Genomic DNA, 22282 nt, shown 5'->3' with positions numbered 1-22282 from the left:
AATAATTCTTAAGGGTTAGTATAAGAGGATGTTTTATTTTGTGGGATGGGCAATCACTGTGACGTGTTCTGTATTTAAGACAGAGACTAGTGGAGAGATTGAAGAGGATAGGAAATATCCTAGAATAGTTATTATGATTGTCTAGGTTAAGCAGGAGTCTAGTGACTGAGGTTGTGGTAGTGTAGTTTAAGGGAAAGGAGTATGTTTAAGTGGGAGGTTGATACTAGAATATGAATGAATAATATAATGAGCAGCATTTTTGTTTACTAAAGTTATTGTTTGGGGAGAGGTGTTAGAGGGTTACAATTTAGAAAAAAGTCTTTTAGATGGAAAAGAATAGTAGTTTTCTATGATGGAGAGAAAGAGTTTGATGTGATTAAGATAATATACTGTGGGAAGGAATTTTAACTATCTTGCCATTGAGTGGTCAGAGCTGCTAGGATTTGGCTGGGATGGAAGAGAGAAATGCTAAGATGATTAAGAGATTAGGTAATTATATTGTGGGGGAAGAGTTTTGTGCTAGCCCGATGCTGAGCAGTGAGATCTGTTAGGAGTGGGGTATTGTGCAAAATAAATGTAGACTAAGGAGGGGTGGCTGGGAATTGGGGGTCTAGGGAGCTAAGTGAGGGTTAACGGAGCAGGAAACATCTGCTTAGAATGTTTCATGATCCCAAAAGAAACAATCAGTGGATTATACTCATTGCAGGTCAGTACTTCAACCCAGCTATTGTACACAGCTATAAGGATATAAAAGTCCAAAACACACCAGATTTAAAGGGTATAGTGCTTAACAGTGTAGTGTAATATTCTTAGATAGAATTCACTCCTTTTAGTTCATAGGTTCATAGGTTCATAGGTTTATACTAGGCTATCTGCCCTAAGGCATTTATAAGCCTAGCCCAAAGTTTTGTGGCTTACGCCACCCCTTATGTTAAAAAATACTGTGCCAATTAGTTTGTTGTGCTCTGTCCAGCAGTGACACAGAGATGATTCCTGGGGTAAACCTATGATCTCCCATCCACCGGTCAAGATTTCTCTTGAACAGAGCCAGCGAGGTGCTCTGCCTCACATGAACTGGGATTTTATTCCACAGCATAGGGAGTCTCTGGGTGACAAATCTATCCCTCCAGCATGTCCTATTTATATCCGTGCTAAGGTTTACGTCGCTTGCTCTAGTGGATCTGGTAGATTTGGATTTTTTGAGGTGGAGCATGTTCATTAATTCCGGGTTGGACATGGCCTTGTACGTCAGGCACAGGTCACCTCTAAGCAGGCGGTATGCGACTGAATAGAGCTGGAGTTTCTTTAGTCTGGCAGAATAAGACATATGTTGGAGACCCTTGATCCTTTTGGTGAGGTACTTTTGTACTCTCTCTAGCTGTTGCAAATGCCAGGTGAGGTACATACCAAATGGGGCATTGTACTCAATCATGGGTCTGATGAGGGAGGAATATAGGGGTACAATGACATCCTTGGATCTGGATGTGAATCCCTTCATGATGAGGTGTGCAAGGTAGAATGTTTTTCTAACCACTTTGGCAATGTGGGAGTCAAATGAGAGGTCGCTGTCTACTTGGGTCCCTAGGTCTCTGATTACTTTTTCCGTACACAGTGGGTTGCTGTCTATGTGATAATTTGTGGGTACTTTGTTTTTTCCAAAAGGGATGACTATACATTTTTTGGCATTTGGTTTAAGGCCGTGACAATGCACCAGTTGTCCGTTTCAGTGAGGCCTTTTTGTAGGATGTGTGTGTCTGCTGGTGTGTCGACTATGGCGCCTAGTTTGCAGTCATCTGCGAACTTTGTCAGCCACAGCCCTCCCATGTTTGCTTTAACATCTGAGAAATAAATGCCGAACAAGAGGGGTCCCAGGACAGATCCCTGTGGGACACCACTTGTGACTGGCTTTGAGTCTGACATTGCTCCAGCGATTTTAACTTTATGGGTTCTGTCCTTTAGCCAGTTTGCAACCCATCTAGTGACATAAGGGTTTACTTTTAAGCTGTTTAGTTTATCTATGATGCCTGAGTGGGGTATTGTGTCGAAGGCCTTAGCCAAGTCCAGCTATGCTGCATGGACTACTTTGCCCTCATCAATGGCTCTAGTGACTGTTTTGAAAAAGTCAACCAGGTTTAAAAGGCAGGATCTGCCCTTTACAAAGCCGAACTGGGTGGGGTCAAGTGTCTGTAGGTCCCCTATGTCTCTATTTATGAGTTCCATAATGATTCTTTCCATAGCTTTGCAGACCAGGCTAGTTAAGCTTATGGGGGCGGTAGTTTCCAGGGTCTGTAGAGGCACCCCCTTTGTGGAGTGGGACCACTGTTGCTGTATGCCAGTGTTCAGGTACATATCCCGAAGTAAGGCTAAGGTTAAATAGCATTTTTATGTGTGAGTTTAGCTCCTCTTGGAGTTCACGTAACACGCACCCCGGGATATTGTCAGGTCCCATTGATGCTGTGTTTTCTGCTTTGTTTAGGGCGGTTCTCACTTGGACATCTGAGATGACAGGGAGATTACATTCAGCTGGGATAAGTATTTCTTCTTTTGGGGGTGAAGGAGGGGAGAAATTTGCACTGAACCTGTCAGCCAGAATGTTGGCAATATCTGTGGGTTCAGTGTATTTTTTGTTGTTGTGAACCAACTCTGAGCATATCTGAGGATTTCTGCCCAGGTTTCTAACATAGCTGAAGAAGGCTTTGTGGTTATCTTTAGTGTCCTTAGCTATTTTTCTCTCAAAGTTTGCCTTGGATGTTTTTATGAGAGAACGTAGTTTTCTGCTAATGTTGATCAGAGATGTCTTCCCTTCATGGGATTTCGCTCTAATGTGCAGTAGCTTCCTTCTTTTGTTATACAATTTGTTTATGGCTGAGGTCCACCAGACAGGATGCTTACATTTGGTGGAGAGGGACTTGGATTTGTTTGGGATTGCATGATCCATGCATTCTTGGAGATGTCCATAGAAAGCATTTGTGAAGGATTCGGCATTGTGGGATGTGGTATCCACTGGCACAGTGGGCTTAAAGAATACCATCTCAGTCTTAAGAAGAGTGAAGTCTGCTTTTGAGATGTTTTTCACTGTGGTCTTTTGTGCTGGGGGTGGAGGTGGGATATGTATATCCAGGGTGATTAGTTTGTGATCAGATCTCACTAGTGAGGGGTATACTTCCGGTGTGGAGCATTTTGTCCCCATGTTTGTGATGATCAGGTCTAGTATATTATCTCCCCTAGTGGGAGAGGTGACTAGTTGTTCCAGTGCATTTGAATTTATGAATTCCAGGAACCTTTCGGCTAGGATATTAGGGCTAGAATAATGTACCCAATCTATGTTTGGGTAGTTGAAGTCTCCCAGTATAATGGTATTTTGTGATACATTCATATCCTCCAATGTCTTCAGGAAGGCTGTGTGGGGTTCTTGAGATTGGGAGGGTGGTCTGTAACATGCTACCAGTTGTATAGCAGTTTTGCCTATGGTTAGTTGCACCTGTATGGTCCCTGATGCCTCATGTGTTGCTACTAACCTGGAGGTGTGGGTGTCCTTTATGAATATGGACACTCCCCCCTCCCTTTGTGGTTCGGCCCGGGTTTTGGGGCCGAAAAGCATGATACGAGGTATAGCCTGGTAGCACTGGGGTGCTCTCAGGAGCCTTGAACCAGGTTTCAGTTACTGCACAGACGTCGATGTTCTCCATGCTGAGGAGTGCATCAAGTGCCTGCATCTTGAGATTTAGACTTCTGGCGTTGAGCAGCATTACCCTTAGTTTTTTTCCATTTTTGTTTTCTAAGGAGGTGGGTTTGTCTTTTGAGCCTTGCCTAAAAAGGCACTATGGGGGTGGCAAGAGCCTTAGCCAATATCCAGAAGCCCAGTGGTGACAGTTGTAAGCCATCCCTTGCGAAGCAGCATGGCTTGTCCAACATATCATCCCAGGCAGACAGACATTGGATCCCCTTAGAATGACACCAGTACTTGAGCCAATTGTTAAAGCTGATCATCTTGTCTTTGTATTGTGGTATCATTCTTGGTGAGGGCAAGATGCTGCTCGGGGTCAGGGTCATACCAGCCTAGGCTACATAATCGGAGAGCTCCTCTACGTCTCTTTTCATGTAGTCCAGGGAGGTACGTCTCAGGTCATTCACACCAGCATGGACAATGATGGAGTCATATTTGTACTTGCTTTGGAGTGACCTGAGTGCGTGTATTATGTGGCGGATCCTAGCTCCCGATAGACAGCTCACCGTCACCTTCTCCTTGTTCAGCCTGGTCAGTGGGACATCAGTGTGTCTGACTATGGAGTCACCTATTACTAGTGTATCAGGCAAGGTGTTTGGCCTTAAGGGCTGCGATTGGTCGACACACTGATTTATTGAAGTATGTGTTGCATGTGTTTTGTTTTGAGGTGGTGGATTTTTGGATGTCTGCTTTGGGAGCCTCTGTTGTTTTGGTAAGTTTTTTATTAGAGCCTCCGAGTATGTCTTTGTGTTTTTATGCGTTTGGTTTGCAGTTGTGTTAGGTCTATGTGGGACTGGGATTGTTGTGTGTGTGGTTGCCATCTCCTCCTGTCTGGTCATGCCAGCCCTGAGTTGAGAGAGTTCAGCCTCCAGTTTGGCTATATAGTTGCATCTCTCACATGTATTCGTGTTTGTTGGGAGGAGGAGAGGGTTGTCTGTGTACATGAGACAAATGTAGCATTGTCTCAAGATACCCAGATTGACCAGCTGAACTGGAGACGACGCCAGTAATCTACCGCTCGACATGCTAGAACAGTATAAGGGAGTGGTATACTATAAATTATCACTAAGACTTGTAAAAATTGCTAGTCAAGTCCATACCCTTTGACCATTCCAAACTAATAAGTGTGAAATGTCCATGTCCAGTAACCAAAATTATAGCCTATCTGTACTGGATAACATTGTTAACACCCATGGAGCAGCATCTTGAATATTATTCTAGACTAAATTAATCATTGGGGAATGCCAGATCATATATACATACTGTGTATTAGGGGCCCCAGGCTTACAGCAATTGCTGGACAGCCTCTCCCCCCACCTCCCCCATTATACATTCTTAGTGATGAGTTTTGCTACTGATAAATTAGTTTGAAGTGTGTAAAATCTACTAATGACAGTGTAATAAACCCAAACTATGCACCTAGAACAACTTCCATTGAACTTCATTGATGGGCTCAGTAATAGTTTCAGACCATTTGAATTTCATATGACCAATTCATTCTTTATTTTGAGACTCCAGATATGAATATACTATTGACAAAGTCCTGCTAGGTAAAGTTTATGCAGGAAAGATCCTTCAACTTAGATTGTAAGCACATTCAGTGTTTTGTTAGAAACAGGAGCACAGTTATGTGTCTCTGTATGTGTTAGTTCAGCAAGAGAATAGCACACACACATTCATTCCATTTTAGAAGGGTCTGGAAAGCATGCCCATGTGCTATACATGTATATTTCATATGCTCCTCCACAGCTTCAGTCCTAGTTGTCACTGTCCTGAGATCCTAGACATCCCAGCCCTGTTCATTCATGTCACTGCACTACTGTATCTACGGTTAGACTCACACAGATTACTTCATGACATGGTGAGCCATCTGACTTCCCAGAAGGAAAGCATCTTGGCTTTATTTTGTGTAGCCAGGCAGCTGGAGGCAGGAAAAAAGTCAGTAGTTTACCTGATGTACAGAATAGTTAGTAGGGTTTGAAGTACAATCACTGGTGTATGTACATATTCTGCATGTTTATCCACACGTCTACTTACTCGGCATCATACATAACCAAGCCGTGGTCTCCATCAAAGTTCACAGAGGTAACCTAGAAAGCCATATACTTTTATATATTCTTAAATGTATCAGACATCAGACAAGTAAAACAACCCCCCAGACCAAACCAAATGGTTCCTTTTGGACACTTTGTATCACCATAGCTTCTATTAGGTGACCTTCCAAAAGTCTGAGTGAAATCACATCACAGGCAGATGACCACCTTTTATTTTTGTCAGGAGTTTGGCTATGAAGTTCTATCTGTTTCATGAAGATAATGCTTCCATGTGGAATGCCTTTATACACTGTCAGATGTTTCATTGTATCTGCTGCCATAGACAAATTCCCCTTCCCAAAAATGACCTAGTGTTTCTAATCAGAGAAGATGGAGCGTATCGCTTTACAGTACTGGACACCATTCTGCATTGTGTTTGCGTTATCTATTGCTGATACCAAGCATATGCAGCATCAAAAAACAACTAAATATGCAAGTCAAAGAATTACAGCTCGATTCTTCTGTTTCCCATGTACATACCTGGAGAATACCGCTCTTGTGTCGAAAATGTAGTCTCTTTTCATCTGACAAAAGAATTTAGCAGTAACCTGAGAGAAATGAGTTGGAGAACAATTTGCACCATAATACATTGCCATTTATTAGCTATTTTGCCACTTATTACATAGTGAATTTTTACAAAAACTGCTACAGGTCACCACCGCTATTTAAGCTACAGACAAAAAACTTGTGCTGTCAGAGTACTTATTCTCACATTCATCTGACCTCATGTAGATATTATCCTTCATTCATACTTTTAGAAGTGGTTTATGAATGATTTATGACTAAGTAGACATAAAAAGAACAAAAGTCTAGTGGCTTGCATTCCTGTTTGTAATGCCTGTTCTGTGTAATTTTTCCGTATTTTTGTTCAAGTGTTCCCATTGAAATTATATGCTATATACTTAATCAGCAGATCAGATAATGATGTTACTGTCAAGCCAATTTATTTTTTTCCATACACATCCGTTGTTCTGTGCAGTGTGGTAAGTTTATTTATTCATTAAGTAATATACATTTGTAGTATCTTACTGCATAAAATGCACATTTTTTTCAAACATCTGTCTTTTGTTAACATTTCAGTTTAGACAGACTCACATCCCAGGTAATTGGAGCACAGCAAGGGTGCTTTGTAGAGCCATACAGTCTGTTATGAATAGGAACTTGCAAATTCAAACAATTCTTATTTTGTGTTTTTTTGTATGCTCTGGAGATCATAAATGTAAGTATGGTGACACCTTTGCTTTTCATTGAACTATCTTACCTACCAAGGAGTTTGAAATTATTACTTGCATTTCTGGAACAGGAGTACTTATGGAGAATCTGGTGAATAGAATAACTGGAGCATGAAAGTAGGAATGTTGTTCAACATCAAAACAAAGTAAGTAAAATATTTAAGATGTGAAATGCTCTGATATGCAACAGTGTGCAGGCAGTTCAAAACAGTTTCAATATGTCTTAGTCCTCATACAGAAATGAAGTATGACAGAAAGTGAAGAATGAGCTGGCATATCAGATGAGAACACTGTAGTTGCAAGCTCTTATGGTGTCAGCCTTTTCTCATATTTCATAGAGACAGAATTACTTTAAGACCTAACCCATCATTATGTCCAAATTGGTTTCTGAGTTGACTTTAAAAATCAGCCTGTTTACCTCCCAATCATCTTTCCAGAACCAAAGAACAGAAGAGAGAGAGAATTATACATACTCTAGATGCCCACAGATAACTTAAGACACCACATTCACAGAACAAAAGACTTTAAAGCTTCTGAGTAGCTTTTGCTTCTTTTGATAGGAAAAAAGTAGCTCACATATTTGTACTGGTTTATGCACAATACAGAACTGACACTTTGACTCTAGGTTGGTAATGTATTGGTTGATGTTTGGCCATCACGCTGACTTTCTGGCTTTTTCATAGATATTGGTGAGACCTTGATGACACTCGTGTTTGATGCAGCACTTCATTTCAGTTATTTAGGGGTGCTATGATTCTGTCTTGATAAAACAGTAAGTCGTCATGCTCTGATAATTGTGTTCTGACTGTAATATATGCACAAGCTAGTTGGTTTCTGTCCAGTTACGTACATGATAGATAATAGCTAAAAACTCTGGATCATTTTGGTAACTTTGTTTAAGCTTTTGTAGTCACTTGGTACTTAGAGGGTCTTATCATCAACTACAGTCATTTTTGGTACTTAACAGTGCTTCATCACATACAGGATTTCTGGGTAACACATCTGGGACAACTAGCTGTTTTCCAGGCCCATGGATTCTCCTGAACTTTCACAGACCCATTTGCAGTTTCTGTCACATTGCCTAGATATGAACTGATTAATGGAAATAGAGGTGTGTGTTCAGTCTGGAGCTGGAAACTATTGAGTCTTAATAGGTATCTGAAAGACTTTCCATGTTTGCACACTTGCAAGGCATTCTTTTTTGATTTGTGAATATCTCTGTTTAACATCTGTTGGCATTCTGGAGCAATAGTCTGAAAGGTATAACACTTGTCCATCCATTTGGAGTAAAACTGCACCTAGGCTGTAGCTACAAGCATTTAGACTCACTGTTGTTAGTATTGTGGCATTATAGTTTGCTAGTGCTAGAGCTGTTCACAACATTTCTTTTACTTTGGAGAATGCTTGAGCTTAAACATGTCCTGAGGACCATGACACATTTTTCTTTATCAGTCTGTTAAAAGACAAAGCATTGTAGGAAGGTCTGGTACAAACTTGCTCAAATACTTAATCTAGCCTAGAGCTTGTCTCTTTTCATTTACACAAGGTGGATCTTGTAGCTCAGCTTCTACTCAGACCTTACTTGCATCTGGTTGTCTGCCACCTTGTGGTGCCCAACATACAGAAGCTCTATTTCACTAAATTAGCATTTGCCTTGATTGACCTTTAGACTTAATTTTTTTATTGTCTGCAGTATTGCCTCTAACCTAAAATCATCAAGAGTTAGGAGCAGAAGCAAGTTTTGCCCTAGTGCACCAACTTATAAGTATGTTCTAACTGTACCCCTGTGCCTAACACTAACCCTGCTTCTACCCCTGCACCTAACTCTAACCCTGCCCCTACCCTGCACTTAACTCTAACACTGCCCCGACACCTGCACCTAACTCTAACCCTGCCCCTTAACTTAGAATAACTCTTTTCGTATTGCTATCACTCTCCAGATAAAACATGTTCTATGGTATTGGTATTTTTTTTAATTTGTTTTGTTTCATTTTAGTGCATTTTGTGTAGCTTGATTGGAGAAGTAGAATGTTTGCCTGCTTTTCTGCTATAAGTGTATTGTGGGTTTTATCAGTATATTGACTGTCTGCATTTTGATGTATCAACATTATGATCTTTCCGTATTTTGGTGTTAGTATTGAATGTTATCATTTTGATATGTCAACATTTTTAGCTATATTCATATGAAAAGATAGAAATGGACATATGTACATACATATATATATATATATATATATATATATATATATGGGTGTGTGTGTGTGTGTGTGTGTGTGTGCATGTATGTATATATATATATATATATATATATATATATATATATATATATAGCTATAGATATATAGGTCCCCTTCAAAACATCTAACACCCATAACATCTAATTTCATAACACTGAGACCAGAATATCTAAAACCCAAAGCATCTAAAAACCATAACTTCGAATTTCATAACATCTAACACGACAAATCACATGAAAATAACACCCCCTCCACATATAACGACACCAAACTGCCACACTTTTTACTACGTTTCTGCAGAGGGGCTTGATACAGTGGGGTTAGGAAATTAACTTTTTCCCAATGTAGTGCAATCCTGGAGTTTATATATTTAATTTATTGGGGGTATGGAGGGTAGAGCCCCCCTACATGGAAACGTAGGAAAAAAGTGTGTTTGGTAGTTTGGTGTCATTATATGTAGAGGAGATGTTATTTTCTTGTGATATGATGTTCTGATGCATATTTTCGATGTTATGAAATTCGATGTTATTGGTTTTAGATGTTTTGGGTTTTAGATGTTCTGGTCTCAGTGTTGTGAAATTAGATGTTATGGGTTTTAGATGTTTTGAAGTAGACCCATATATATATATATATATATATATATATATATATATATATATACATATATATATATAGTTCCCATTCAGAAGCCTGAAACATCATAAGCCTGAAAATCAAAATCCTGAAACCAAAAGCCTGAAAATTCAGAATCCTGAAAACTCAAAATCCTGAAAGCCCAAAATCCTGAAAGACCAAAATCCTGAAAACACAAATAATGCTAATATGTCACTATAAAGACACTAATATCTACCAACTGACCCTGACCCTAACCCTAACCCTAAGGTCCGTCACTATCGCACACTCACCTGACCCGCCTAACCCTAACTCACTTAAACCCCTAACCCCAATATTTGTCACTATTGCATACATGCCTAACCTGCCTAACCCTAACTCACTTAAACCGCCTAACCCTAAAATAAAACCAACCGCACACTTACCTGACCCCAACGCATGACCTAACACCACAGGGCTAACAATAGCAAAGCCACAATGACATCAGTATGTCTATTTTGTGTTTTCAGGATTTTGAGTTTCAGGATTTTGGTCTTTCAGGATTTTGGGCTTTCAGGATTTTGAGTTTTCAGGATTCTGAATTTTCAGGCTTTTGGTTTCAGGATTTTGATTTTCAGGCTTATGATGTTTCAGGCTTCTGAATGGGAACCATATATATATATATATATATATATATATATATATATATATATAAATATACACACACACACAATGTTGGAGTCTGTTGTTTAATAAAGTATAATGTGAATTTATTGAACAAGGTTTGTGATGAGTTATGGAAACACAAGTTACAAAAGGTGTTCCTTTTCCTACATTTCAAGAGATTTCATTTACTAAGTTTTTCAGCTTGAATTACTTTCTACTATTCATGTCAGTGGAATTCAGTACTTCTATAAGCTGTCTCATGAATGGGTCTTTATTTTTTTATTTTATTTATTTTACATTTGTTGACCGGGCTAGTCTAGCTGGACATGTATCCGTTTTCAGTAGAGGCCCGGGGAGAATAGCTCCAGTACAGGCAATAAACAATACATTGGCACAATAAAGCATTGATATGAGTAAACAATACAATGTAAAAAAGAAAATTCAATTTCAACACAAAAGAGATACTAAAAATAGGAGATAAACTTATAATATGTACTACTGTATTAGACTTATTAAAAAGAAACTATAACACTACTACTAATATATACTACTGTATTAGCCTTATTAAAACAGAAACAATAACACAAGATGAAGTTAAAAAGGTTGCTGGCAAAGTCTACATTCTCAGATACAAGTCTCAAAACTATTGAAAGTGTTTGTGAGGAGCTCAGAAAGTGGAAAGGGGAGGAAAAATTAGGTAAGTGAGGACATGGTTTCAGTCGGGATTAGCACAAGGACACAACCACTGTGCTTTAAGATGTTCTCTGATATGTTTTTTGAAAAGAGAGGTAGAGTTTTGATTAGTAATTTCTTGAGGGAGTTGATTCCAGATTTTACCTATGGAATTTGAAAATAATGAATCCCCAGCTTTATTATATGATTTAGTTAGAGATACTAGGAGTTTGTTAGCAGAACGGAGTGTGGCTAGGTTTTTATATGGGATTATCTGTTTTGTAAGGCTAGGGGTAGCATCAGGGTAAAAGAGGGTCTTTTGAATGATGAGTAGTTGTTGATAGAGTAAGTGGTTAGTTAGCTCTAACCAGTCTAGCTGTTTGAGGTTAAGACAGTGGTGTGTTCTTAGGGGAGTAGCAGTAATGAATCTGGCTATGCTATTGTAGCAGATAGAGAGTTTGGTAATGTTATTTTTGGATAAGTTAGTATAGATAGGTGAGGCATAGAAGAGGGTGGAGATCAGGTGTGTCTGAGCAATGGTTTTTCTAGCTACTGGGGTCAGAAAGGGTTTAATTCTGTAGAGAGTCCCAATTTTTTTGTTTACAGCTTTAATAGTGGTGTTGATGTGTTCATCATAATTGAGACTATTATCAATAGTTACACCTAGTAATCGAGTGGTCTTATCAGGGTTGATACTGGTTGCATTATTTGAGGAGATAGTAAAGAGAGGTGTGGGAGATTTGTGAGTGGGAGTAAAAAGAAGAAGCTTAGTTTTTTTGGGGTTAAGGAGGAGGCAGTGTTGCATAAACCAGTTTTGACAGTTAAGAAGACTGTTTGGGTGAGGGACTGGAGGGAGGGAATATTTTTAGCAGTGCAGATTAATGTTGAGTCATCAGCATATTGAATGCAGGTGGCTTGAGGTATATTGAGATGTAGGTCATTGATAAATAATGAAAAAAGAAGGGGGCCAAGGATTGATCCTTGTGGAACACCAATATTTACTGGGAGTAAGGAAGATAGGTTGTTCTCCCATAGGACTGCTTGTTGCCTGTTTTGGAGATAGCTCTCAAACCACTGTAGTGAGTGTGGGCTGAGAGAATAAAGGTTTAGTTTGTCAAGAAGTAAATTGTGGTTAACCATATCAAAGGCTTTTGAAAGGTCTATGAATAGTGCTGAGGAGAAATGATTTTTGTTTCTATTAATATTTATGGTGTCAGAGAAGGAAAGGAGGGCAGTTGTAGTGCCGTGGAATGGTCTGAATCCATGTTGACAGTCGGCTAGAAGTTTGTTTTGAAGAAGGTAGTTAAGAATTTGTTTATGAACACATCTTTCCATAATCTTGGCTAATGGGGAAAGTAAGGCAATAGGTCGAAAATTTGAGAGTTCAGTTGATGAGCCTCCTTTGTGTAGGGGAATTATATGAGATATTTTCCATAAGGTTGGGATTGTTCCCTCAGTGATAGTCCTATTTATCAGTATGGATACTGGATATTTGATAGCTTTTGCAGCTATTTGTAGGTATTCGGATGGTAGTTTGTCAGCAGATGGGGTGCAAGGTTTTAGTTTTTAAGGAGCTTATAAATAAGGGATGTAGCAACGGGTTGAATCTGAAAGGTCTTGGATGAGGGTAATGAGGTATTTGGTAATGAAGCAGTAGATGTGGGTAATGAGTTAGCTAGCGATTGAATGGCTTCTGTAAAATACTTATTAAAGGCTTCAGGGATCTGTGTAGCATTATTGTGATGAAAGCCTGAAGGGGTAGGAGTAGGTGAATGTCCAGGTTTAAGAAGTTTATTAACACTTGACCAGAATTTTGAGGGTTTTTGACTGCTTTGTTGAAGGTGAAGATAATATGCCTTTTTGTCTCTAACAGTATCTTTCTTGGTAGCATTCCTTAATTGTTTGAAGAGGAGGTGGTCAGATGCACATTTACTACCTCTCCATTTGGCCCAGATTTGATTTCTAAGGAACATTTTTTCTTTTGTTTGTTTAGATAGCCATGGAGCAGGTTTGGATCTTATTCTAGTAGAGTGAAAAGGGGCATGATGATCAAGGATTTGAAGAAAGGTTGTATTAAAGTAGGTCACTGCTTTGTTAAGTTCAAGATGAGTTAGAGGTGACCAATCGCATGCCTGCAATTCAGTAAGGAAGTTATCTGGGTTGAAGAACTTTTGAGCGGGATGTTTTCAGTTTATGAGTGTGTGGAATATTCACTTTTTGTCTTATCACATATGTAAGCATATGATCACTAATATTATCTGGAAGGGTTCCTGGAGTATAACTGCAAGGTTGGTTATTAATAAGGATCCAGTCAAGAGTTGTTTCTTTTCTATTTTGTTTATGGATTCTAGTAGGAGTTGTTATTAATTGAGAGAACCCATAGAGATTAATATGGTTAGTTGGGTGCTGGTGTGAACAGGTTATCCAGTCAATGTTGAAGTCACCAAGTATTATGGTTTCTTGGGGTTGTTGGTTGGAAAGTGAACTAAGTAACTTTTCCAGAGTCTGAGTATTATTACCAGGGGGAAGATACATACAAATTATGTAGATTGATTTGTTGTTGTTAATCTGGAGTTTGGTTGATAGGGATTCAGCTTTAGGGTCTATTAATGAAAGTTCATTATGGAGGGTAAGTTGGAGATTAGATTTATAGATGATGGCTACCCCACCACCTTTCTTGGTTTTACGGTCATTTCTGAGTATGTTGTAGCCAGGTGGGGTTATTTCCTGGTCCTGGGTAGAGGGTTTTAACCATGTTTCTGTAAGACATAAAATGTCAAATGAATGCAAGTCCAATAAAGCATGGAGGTGATGAACTTTGTTATTAATGCTTCTGATATTAAGGTGAGCTATCAGGAGGGAGTTAGTTATTTTAGTGCATGGTGAAGGTAAAGTTGGTGGATGTCTATTTGAGTTTAGGTTAGCCTTGGTAGAGGGACCAGGGTTTGGGTGAATATCTCCATGTAGGAGGAGGTAATGATTGGAATAGGATAGGAATTTAAGGATTTTAAGCAAGTTATTACAATTCTTTTTGTTAACATAGAATGTCATATGAGTTGTTCTGTGGTATTTTGGTAGAAGATAATTGGCAGAGCAGGTTATATTACTGTGATTAAGGGTAGTAAGAAAAGAGGATGGTAGTGTTTGCTGGAGATGATGATTTTGTTCCTTTAATGAGTTGTTTTCAAAGAAGGTGATATAGTAAGATATAGAAAGCGATGCTAAAACAGTGGTGGAGAGAAGGATGTATATAAGAAAGGGTTTTAGTGTTGGAGACATGGTGTTGAGTAAGTCTTAGGACTGATATAGTTTGGGAGAGTTGGTAAGTATAATAGTTAGTAGGTATGTGTTAAATTAGTAGAGTGGTGTATTATGAAGAAAGAAAAGAAACAAGAAGAAAGCAAATGGGAAGAGGTTGTCAATAACAGGTAGATACTAGGACAGTTAGCAGGTACAATGTGTAGTTAGGCTTGGTTAGGGAAGAAATTAAAAGATGGGGAATGACGTAAATGAAATAAATAGGTGTAAAAGGAAACTAGAAGATAGTGTGGAGGTGGAGGATTAGAGGTGGGTGGAGCAAGAGGAGGAGGAGATAAGGAAGAGAGATAGTTGCTAAGGGGAGAGGTCTACTGATAAGAAGGATGGAGATAGGGTAGGAGATAAGAGGGGTGTGTCTAGAGAGCTATAAGTTAAGGACCTCTAGGGGTGGGTGGGATTTGGGGGTAGGGAGGGGAGCGTAGCGGGGCAGACACAAAATCAGGTGAGAGCAGTGGGAGTGAAAACAATCAGTAAGGTGTAATTCAGTGGCAGTAGGCTGGCAAAAGGAGGGTAGCTAAGGGTAAAGTGGAGGATAGGGGAAAAAATCAAAGGATAGGTGAGGCTAAAGAGAAACCGTTTTGGATAGGCTCAAAGAAGCCTAGAATAGTGTAGAGGTAGTAAAGGTGCAGCCTAGAGACTGTTGAATAAGACTAAGGGACTGAGATGTGGTCAGGGCTCAAGAAAGGAAAGACAACCAAGAAGAAGAGAAGAGTCAAGGAGAGCACAAAAAATAATCAGTAAGGGAGGTAGAGGGAGAAACTAGAATGTCTTTAGGGGGGAGAGGAGAGCACTGGAGGTGGGAGAAGGGAAAGGCAGGTACAAAAAATCACAGATAGCTTAAGGGCTAGATAAAGAAGGCAAGGGTCTAGTGAAACAAAGAGGCAGTCTAAGGGATAGGATAATTATACTAAGCAGGGAGGGGGATTCGCTGCTGGCAGTGACTGGCAGTAGTCTAGTACAAAAAACAAGAGTAGAGGACAAATACTAGCATAAGAAATACTCTTGAATAAAAACCAAAACACTGTGACATACAGTGATGTTTACTGAGGTGTTGTCCAGGGTGGTTTAGATAACCCAGGGGGGAACCCAAGGCAGGATTTGGCGGGAGGGTATAGCAGATCTTAGGAGTCCAAACACGAGCACTTCCAGTAGTTAAGAGAGTGGAGAAAGTACCTTATACAAGCTGGTAGAGAAAAGATAAATAAAAAGACAATAAATGAGCAGCATGTAATACAGTGGTACTCTGACCTACAAATCAGATCGTACATAGGACTGACATATATATGCATTTACTAGGCAATAATAACAAAGGTTAATATACTTGGCAGCTAAGTGTTAAGATTAAAGTACAATTTCTTTCCTGCATGCACGCATCAGCATCAGGTTACACAAAACACAACTGTAAAAGCAGAAGACAGAAACACAATGCAGTAACAATAGCTAAATCCAAATGCAGTAATGTGGTGCAACTCGCGCAATTAGCTAGAGGGAGTTCGACAGTGATAAGGCGGGAAAAAAAAGTATTCGTATAGCTTCAGTGCTATCCCCAAGTTGAACCCTCATTAAGTAACAGTGCCTGACACAGATTAAGCTAAAAGTCAATGCGACATAGCCAAGCACAAAGAAAACACAAAAGTAGCAAAAGCTATTTTCTTTGAAATACCATCACAGTTTAATCACAATCCCTCAATAAACTAGCAACAATCAACAGAGCCTTATGAGAGCTAAACATAGATACTACAAGGCCAACAAAAAAGGAGTAACAGAGAGCACCTAAATCACAGATGTTTGGAGTACATAAAAGTAGAGTTACTATAACACACTAAATAAATCCCCTAGAATTCTATCTTGCACATACAGGGGAGAAATAAGTAAACAAAAAATGGTATTGTCTTAAGACACAGGCAATGCATAGAGACTGGCGATGTAGAGCTCAAATCGCTAGCACCCCCTTTTCTCAAGTAGCAATAAGGTTAGCGGTACCAAGATTACATGTAAGGTTAGCCCAAAGGCTAAAAGCTACACTAAATAAGTAAGTAGAATTTCATTTCAAGAGATAGTATTCAAAAACCAGCAATAACCATAACGTTGCTCGACATCAGTAATAACCAGTTGAATACATACTATTTACCAATCCTAAACACGCAACTAAAAGTGCTATTAGCTGTAACGCGTCTAGGGAAAGCAGCGTTTCAGGTACAACCGTTAAGGCGACAAGCTTCTATGCTATTAATCAGTAAACACTATACAGGTAAAGGAGAAAATACACACTAAGGTACAATCCTAAACACGGATCAAAAAGCGCGAGTAGCTATGGCGCGTTTAGTAAGAGCAGCGTTTCAGGCGCATCAGTTTAGGCGGTAATCAACTGTGCAAAGTAAAAGTATCCAGGATAAAAAACAGAAACACGCTCTAAAAAAGAAAAAAAAATCCGCAGCGTTTCAGGCGCAACAGTTTAGGCGGCAATAATCTGTGCTAATAATAAGTAAAAGTATCCAGGAAAAAGAACAGAAAATGCTTTAAAAAAAGAAATACAACACAACATAGGAAGTAACACAGCATAAGGTTACATTCAATGTAATTCAGTAACAAGACAGGTAAAGCTTTTGTTCAGTTAACTAGCTAAATTAACACAACATACAAAACTTACTATCAGAATAACACTAGTAGACACAACGGCTCAGTCAGCAGCCACGCGCAGGAGGGGAGAGTAAAGATGGCGCCCTAAGGAAACACATCTACATATAAGTTAGCAAGCGGAAGTCAAGAGCTAAGGGGCGGGCAGAGTATTCAAGTACCAAAAAGGAAGGCAGTAAAAACAGGTGAGAGGTGGGAAGAAACAGCAGATACAGAGAAGAGGGAAAAGCAGGAATTACAATAAACAACAGTTGGAAAAGGTAGCAATAGAAAGGAAATGTCCAGGAAGAGACAGTAATTGGGCACAATACCTATTTTGTAAACAGGTAAAGGTAATCCTCTAGAGAATAGAGATGAAGACAGCAGTACGAGGAGAGAGGTATAGCAGTAAGATACACCCAATAAGTAGAGGAGGACACAGTGAGGAGAGGATTCATATAATGAAAGGGGTGTAAGCACTAAATAGAGAGGAAGGTACTAGCCAGAATGAGGAAACATAGAAGAGTGACCAGAGGTTCACAAAATCAGGTGAGAGCAGTGGGAGTGAAAACAATCAGTAAGGTGTAATTCAGTGGCAGTAGGCTGGCAAAAGGAGGGTAGCTAAGGGTAAAGTGGAGGATAGGGGAAAAAATCAAAGGATAGGTGAGGCTAAAGAGAAACCGTTTTGGATAGGCTCAAAGAAGCCTAGAATAGTGTAGAGGTAGTAAAGGTGCAGTCTAGAGACTGTTGAATAAGACTAAGGGACTGAGGTGTGGTCAGGGCTCAAGAAAGGAAAGACAACCAAGAAGAAGAGAAGAGTCAAGGAGAGCACAAAAAATAATCAGTAAGGGAGGTAGAGGGAGAAACTAGAATGTCTTTAGGGGGGAGAGGAGAGCACTGGAGGTGGGAGAAGGGAAAGGCAGGTACAAAAAATCACAGATAGCTTAAGGGCTAGATAAAGAAGGCAAGGGTCTAGTGAAACAAAGAGGCAGTCTAAGGGATAGGATAATTATACTAAGCAGGGAGGGGGATTCGCTGCTGGCAGTGACTGGCAGTAGTCTAGTACAAAAAACAAGAGTAGAGGACAAATACTAGCATAAGAAATACTCTTGAATAAAAACCAAAACACTGTGACATACAGTGATGTTTACTGAGGTGTTGTCCAGGGTGGTTTAGATAACCCAGGGGGGAACCCAAGGCAGGATTTGGCGGGAGGGTATAGCAGATCTTAGGAGTCCAAACACGAGCACTTCCAGTAGTTAAGAGAGTGGAGAAAGTACCTTATACAAGAGTGATGTTTACTGAGGTGTTGTCCAGGGTGGTTTAGATAACCCAGGGGGGAACCCAAGGCAGGATTTGGCGGGAGGGTATAGCAGATCTTAGGAGTCCAAACACGAGCACTTCCAGTAGTTAAGAGAGTGGAGAAAGTACCTTATACAAGAGTGATGTTTACTGAGGTGTTGTCCAGGGTGGTTTAGATAACCCAGGGGGGAACCCAAGGCAGGATTTGGCGGGAGGGTATAGCAGATCTTAGGAGTCCAAACACGAGCACTTCCAGTAGTTAAGAGAGTGGAGAAAGTACCTTATACAAGAGTGATGTTTACTGAGGTGTTGTCCAGGGTGGTTTAGATAACCCAGGGGGGAACCCAAGGCAGGATTTGGCGGGAGGGTATAGCAGATCTTAGGAGTCCAAACACGAGCACTTCCAGTAGTTAAGAGAGTGGAGAAAGTACCTTATACAAGTATCAGAATAACACTAGTAGACACAACGGCTCAGTCATGTTATGTAGGTTTTTAAAAGTGGCTTGTATTGTAATGGGTTTTCAGCTGTAATTTTAAGGTAAGTCAATCTTTTTTTAATATTCTTTGTATGTATTTTTTTACATTTTTAGCATTAAGATGAGGAATTTACTGTGATTAAATGTATCTCATTAAGTCAAGCAAAGGAAAATTGCACTCTCAAATAGTTGGTACAACAAATATTGTCATAAACTATTTTTGCAGTGGGGGGGCATCTCCAGCAACCCTGGATGTGGGTAAACTCCCCTCACACTCTGAAATCTGCATATACTTACTTCAAGATTATACAAATTCTGCAAAAAAAGGAAAAGGTCTAAAACAAATATAAAGCTCACCTTTTCCCTTTCTTGCAACTCCCACTATCCAAACACAAAGAACAGCAATTGTGACGTATTGAGTTCTGATGTGTTAAAATGCCAGCAGCATAAATATGTATTGTTTCTAAGATATTTTATGCACCAGTTATATTCTCCATGATCAGATGTAATTTTGTATTAAGGGGTATGTTAGTATCTGTTATATTTAAATTTTAGTTATGTTTTTAAGCAGATTCAATGCTATTTGATAGAAAGCTTAGATCTATGTCACTTTTGATAATAATGCCATTTTCCAACTGTCTAGCTGCATTTTCTATTATTTTTTTTATTGTGTTATATTTTTCACTTTAACTTTCACAGGTTTATTTTTTGGGGAGTGATTTATAGGAGTATAACTTTTTCCTTTTTTAGATCTGTGTATGCATTATGTGTGCATTACTTGGCCTTTCCCTTTTGTTTATGAATGGGTTCAGTTACAACAATTGATGACTTGCTTAGACTAGTTATGAGTTAATGATACACACAAAGGGGGTGATATAAACACCGAATAGTGTCTCACATACACATTTTTATTGTACTCATTTATCACACAGTTGGATAAAACTGTTTAACTACATAGTCACAGTCAAACCAATGCATCTCTCTTACATTGACTTGCGATCCAGAATGCATTGTTTTTCTTAAGTATGTATTCCGAGAACCAGCTGCAGAAGTAATACTAATAACATTATTTGTGTTGCTGAATTGAGTTGATGATCAGCCCACTAACTCAGTTAAAAATGAAAATAAATACATACTTAAATCAATATGATATTTTACAAAAGCAAGTTGTGGGAGATTTGCAGTGCTAAATGTTTCTTGATTTACTCTTCACTTTCAGAAACATAGCTGACCTTAACTGGTAATAGAAGGGCTCAGCGTTAGCAAGCAGATTTACTTGGTAACATTATTTTAGGCTGAGGGGTGTGGATTTGTTTAAACCCTGCATGCAACTAATGAAAATGTATGAAGCAAAAAGTTTGCTGTCAGCACCTGTTAAAAAAAGAAAAAAAGCTTTGCCCCTGCTGTTTCTGAAAGTTAGAACTGCTTTATGTAGACATTTTGTAAAGTCTGCTCAGAAATATGTCTCATTGCATTTGCTGTTTCCATTCCCCCCTCAGGATACCCATTTTGTTATAAGTGGGCTGTTGTTTGCTTGCAAATACAAGATAACTCTGCAGCCAGTCACCATATGGAATCATGCAACGGAGGTCACAACCTTCCTGACAACTCCTAAGTGCAGTTCAATAAAAGCCAGAGGTTCAAAACGTCTAATCTGTGATAGAGACGGTGAGTGGAATGACTGTACCCTCTGTCAGTTTGTTTCAATGTGGAAATGTTTTTCGATTGTGTGCCTTTCTTGTGTTGGGCAGCTGCCATTTCACAACTGCGTGTAATCATCATCCTGACATAGTATATGCAACATTATTTCACTTCAGCTTTTGCCAAGTATTGCACTTAATACACATAGACAAATAGCGCTTTTCTTTTCCCTCAGATGTTCAGCAGTTTATGGGCATTGTGTATTTATTAAACTGCAACAAACTCTCCAGTCTAAAAAAAACTGCTTTTTCAGTCAGCCTGTATTACTTTTGAGTATGCTTTAAGAAAGAAGACCAACAGAGGACAAATCTTAAAATGTTAGAAATCTGATGGTTTAGATCTGTGAGGTATCTTAAAATGTCCGCCAAAGGTGCCCCAGCCCCAGTACAATGTTTGTCAACTTGTCTCCTGAAAACATTATAATTTTGTTATGAATTTCAGCTAGTACATAAAAGTCTACTGAAAAAATAAGGCGTCTGGCAAAGTTTCAGAAATGAAGTATGTTCTACTTCTCATTCTTAACAAGAAAAGTGATATAGGCTTTGAAAGCACATACCAGAAGCATTCCATTTTCCAATAAGCACACTTTATCCTATAGGAGAGATGAAGCCTGTCCCTGTAGTCAGTTACTATGCACAAGGCAGAAAGCCAATTCTGATTAGGACACCTCTTCATCACAGGATCCACATACACACACACACACACACACACACACACACACACACACACACACACACACATGAAATTTGGAGGATCCCCAATTCACCTAACTGCGTGTGTTTGGAATGTATACATATAGTTGATTATGTTAAATACTGTTATTGTCTTGTAATTACTTTTAACCAGAAAAGAAACTAAGCTGAAGTAATTTATCAAAAGGCATGTGCTGTACATGGGATTTTGTTGACCAATTTTGATACTGTTAATACCTTAGGACCCAGGGAAACTACCATAATTTTGTAAGTTTTGCTGAATATTTAATATTTTTCCAGGATGTACATAAGGAAATGTTAGCTGAATGGGGACTTGACTCCTGATTGCTCTGTCGACTCTTCAGCAATCTTCAGTAATGGTTTGTAATGCTACTACTCCCTTGTCCATTCTTTCCTCCTCCTATCTGCCCTGGACTCTCTGACTCTTTACTGTTATATTCCTATTAATTCTGACTTAGGTTGACAGGTTCAGTGTATCCATTTTCTTGAAAAACAATTACTGGGTACCAGTGTGTGTCCATTCTGTGGAGCATCGACTGTCAACATAATTATCTGTGTTGATGGAATATGAGTCACTTGCCTATTGCAGTTCAATATTCAGGCCTGATCACAATGTCCTTAGTCATTCCTTTTAGGTATATGAAAGGTTTCAAATATACTTTTCTCTTTTCTAGGCCCTTTACAGACTACACAATCAAGGGATTTCAGTTCCCCCTTGTCTATAAAAGAGCGATGGATAGTGGTCACATACGATAACCTTTTGTAACAAGGGAAAGGGAAGTTACATACAGTGCTGTGTTTACACAGCTTACTTTGGAACATTTAAAAGTTTAATTGACTTTGTCTGCCATGTATGTGAGTGAAGAGAACAGGGCTGAGACAACATATTCCAGCTATAGAATTCTCATTCACAGCTTAATAACATTTCCCATAGGTCA

The 22282-nt window shown here is 39.2% G+C and overlaps 1 protein-coding gene across 2 annotated transcripts in view; it reads left to right on the top strand.

The window, feature by feature from the left end:
• The window catches only part of LOC122801161 (anosmin-1-like), a 1574635-nt gene that overhangs the window by 1431685 nt on the left and 120668 nt on the right, over positions 1-22282 (top strand). For both annotated transcript variants that reach the window (XM_044070721.1, XM_044070720.1), the window contains exon 11: positions 20430-20598. In XM_044070721.1, coding sequence (XP_043926656.1) covers positions 20430-20598 — 169 coding nt within the window. The remainder of the gene's footprint in view (positions 1-20429; positions 20599-22282) is intronic.

The sequence above is a fragment of the Protopterus annectens genome, chromosome 4.part1, assembly GCF_019279795.1.
Source record: "Protopterus annectens isolate FY-2018-M chromosome 4.part1, PAN1.0, whole genome shotgun sequence".
Lineage (NCBI taxonomy): Eukaryota > Metazoa > Chordata > Ceratodontiformes > Protopteridae > Protopterus > Protopterus annectens.
The sequence above is the reverse complement of the archived record's forward strand: the minus strand, read 5'-3'. Positions and strand labels throughout refer to the sequence as shown.